The sequence below is a fragment of the Quercus robur genome, chromosome 8 (genome assembly GCF_932294415.1).
Source record: "Quercus robur chromosome 8, dhQueRobu3.1, whole genome shotgun sequence".
Classification (NCBI taxonomy): Eukaryota; Viridiplantae; Streptophyta; class Magnoliopsida; order Fagales; family Fagaceae; genus Quercus; species Quercus robur.
In genome coordinates, this window is record NC_065541.1 from 13,168,790 (window position 1) to 13,172,238 (window position 3,449).

The 3,449-nt window shown below is 37.5% G+C and overlaps 1 protein-coding gene across 1 annotated transcript; it reads left to right on the forward strand.

Moving 5' to 3' along the window:
• The first annotated feature begins 1,811 nt into the window (after nucleotides 1-1,811).
• On the forward strand, nucleotides 1,812-2,684 carry LOC126695879 (uncharacterized). The gene has a single exon (XM_050392676.1). The coding sequence runs from the start codon at nucleotides 1,812-1,814 to the stop codon at nucleotides 2,682-2,684; it is 873 nt and encodes a 290-aa protein (XP_050248633.1).
• The last annotated feature ends 765 nt before the right edge of the window (nucleotides 2,685-3,449 follow it).

The following is a 3,449-nucleotide window of genomic DNA, read 5'->3' on the forward strand; positions in this document are numbered from 1 at the left end:
CAATTGTTGGTTTCCTTAGTTAACTTGACCACCACCATTCCTTTCTGGTGCAACCCGTGAACCTCGGCATCGTCATCATCAAAGTACTCATCCTCGTCCATCTGATTAGTAAGGTCGAAAGCTTTAGCAAATGCCCCTGGAATAGTGCCTACTAATTTGTTTCTTTAGTCATGAGACATACACAATCGAATATAAATTTTGGAGTTTTCTCTATGGAGAGGAATTTTGGGTGCTACCAGCATGAGGAGTTGTATTCAAGTGAGTTCACATAAATTCCTAGAGTGAAATATTATTGCATTTGGAATGGATCTCAAGTTAGACATATAGACTTGAAATAAGATATTGAAATTAATTTTATAATATTGGATTTATTTGAAGGTTGTATCGTGGTTTTTTCTTTGGAAAAAGAGTTTTTCACAATAATTTATGTGTTTTTTTTGTGTGTGATTGATATTCTGGCTTGGTGATCTTGATATTAATATTTTTTGGAGATTGATTAAAATTGTTAAATGATTTTCTTAAATTTATAGTAGAAGACTAGATTAGGATACAACAAAATACTTGGGAAGAGGAGAAGGCGTCTAGGTTTGTAGAATTGGAGTAGTAAATGTAAAAGCCAAAAACTCTACATGATATTTAATATTTTCAACAGCTAAAAAAGGAAAAAGAAAAAATATTAACAACCGGTTAACCACAGCTTGCCAGTTGCTAGAGACAAACATATGGGCAGGGACGGTGGGAGACTTGGACTAGGGGGGCAATGGCCCCCCCTATTTTTTTTAATTAATATATACATAGTCACCAATTTTAGCAATTTTGTTCTATAAAATCACACTTTGCCCCCCTTAATATTATCATTGATTCTTTTAGGAGTACTACTCTAGCCACAAAATTTTCTATAACATTTTTACAAACTGTTGTGGTAGTAAACTTTTTATTAGTTTGCATCTGAGCTCATCACTTACATCGCATTTTTACTTACTAATAAGCACTCGCCACATTAATAATTTGTAAAAAAAAGTTTGTCATTCTAGTATTTCCCTCCTTTTAAAGGTCAGATCTAAAATCTAAAGCAAAATAAACAAGCCCAAAAAAATTATTCAACAACAAAAATTACCAATTGTAAAGCTAAAAATAATTAAACTCAATCAACCAATTTTATCTAAAACAAACAACTTGACCCTTTAAAAAAATTTAAACAAAATAATTTTGTCCATTCTTATATGCACACATAAAAAACACACCAAAAAAAAAAAAAAACTCATTAGCTATTAAGCAACTGACCTGAAAGCTAGAGCCACATACCGCACGCAACTAACAGTAAAACTGCCCCTTAACTTCAAGTTCTAACTCCGTCCCTGCATATGTGAGACGAAGAGTTTAGAATGATAACCGCTCTCACAGCATATGAGTCCGTTTGGATACAGCTGAAAACTGAAAAACACTGTAGCAAAATAATTTTTAAATGTGTGAATAGTATTGTAGGACCCATTTTTAATGAAAAAGTTGCTGAAAAGTGAGGTCTGTGGATGCCGTGAACAGTGCATGGGACCCACTGATTTGCTGAAAAGGGTGAGAAAAGTCAAACTTTGTTGCTACTATTCATGAACAGTGCATGAACGGTAGTCGTAAGTCTCACAAACGCGAGCAAAAAAAAAAAAAAAAACCCAAACGCAGACGTGCTGGGTTTTTCAGCCCAATCCAAACGTAACCTAGTTGTTTTATGTTGTTTTTCTAATGTACAGTTTTTTTTTTTAATCAACTACTCAGCTTTCTTCCCCTACCCCCCCCCCCCTCCTAGTTGCTCAATAATGGCAACAGAACAGACCTATTCCATTTGTGAAGCAAGAGAAAAGGAAATGGTTTCCACAAAAGATGGGAATATTACAAGGAGAATTGGTAGGTTCCTCAAACCATTTGTTAGATATTCCTACCAAGCTGTTAAGGTTCCAAATGTTCCCTTACTATCTGAAATTTTCTCTCACAACAATAGCCAATCATGGCATTCAAAAGTTCATTTCAAAGGGTGGAAGCAGCCCAAAAAAAAATGGGATGAGTGGATAGAAAAAATAGCTGTAAAATATGTTCACAAACAGAATCAAGCTGGCATATGTGATGCTATCATGAGTTCTCGTTATGAAACACAATGTAGCCGCGATTTGGTTCCTGGGTTAGTGGAGTTCTGGTGTCCAAAAACTAATACTTTTGTATTCCCGTGGGGAGAAGGAACAGTAACCCTCAAAGATGTTATGATTCTTGGTGGGTTTCCGGTACTCGGAGAGCTAGTAACTAGTCCTCTTTTAGAGGAGTTGGTGAGAGTAGAGGAAGAGATGAAGAAAATATGGAAGGAATTTTCCAAAAGCAAGTCTAAAAGGGCTAACTATGGTGCTTGGATCAAGCACTTCATGGTGAATGAGAATGAGTTTGAACATGTAGCATTTCTTTCTATGTGGCTGTCAAGGTATGTTTTTCCTTCACTTCCTGATGACATTGTTGGGAGTCATGTATTTCCTATAGCCGCTCATTTGTCTAGAGGGACTAAAATTGCACTGGCCCCTACAGTGCTTGCTAGTCTTTATCAGAACTTGAGGTTGTTGAAAGAAAATGCAATGGCCTCTTTAGAGCATCAGCACTCCACAATGCTAAACCCAAATGTAAGGAAAATTTACCATTTCAAGCCTTAAAATCCTCTCCATCAGAAAATGCTACTGCCAACTATTGCAAAATTTTTTGCAATAGTGCTACAGTGCAATTCTATCTTTAGAATTGCACTGTAGCACAATTCTAAACCAAAATAATATTTGTTTATTCACGTTTCTGACTCTCTTTCTCCCTCGTCTCTTCTCTGTTTCTCATCTCCATTCTCTCTCCACAATGGCCTCTCTCTCTCTCATCACATCTCTCTCTCACGGTGGGCTATTCTGGCGTGGGTCGTGGGTTCTTCGTGGAGGTGAGGCTGGGAAGTCAAGATCGGCGTGGTATGGTGGCGATTTCTGGGTTTTTTGGGTCCAAATCAGTGTGGTATGATTAGCGGAGTGTTTAAGCTTCTTTCGGCGTGGTTTCCTCTCAACAAGTGCAAGCAAGCCGAGTTGTACCTCCCATGGAAGTGCAAGACTGAGCGCCAGAAATGGACCCCACCAGGAAATGCGAGATTGGGCTATTCAATGGTCATTTTCTTGAACCTCGCCGAAAATGAAGGCTCCGGCAGAAGTTCCAGACAGAAATTTAGGAATTTTTGTTTGTGGGTTTTGTTGATTGATGCATTTTTGGTTGATTTATGAAGTTTTGGGTGTTTAAGTTGATGGGTTATTGCTGGATTTTGTTTGAATGATTTCTGGGTTTCTTGAAAATATTCGATGGCCTTTTTCTTGAACCTCGCCGGAAATGAAGGCTCTGGTGGAAGTTGCAGATAGAAATTTAGGATTTTTCGTTTGTGGGTTTTGTTGATT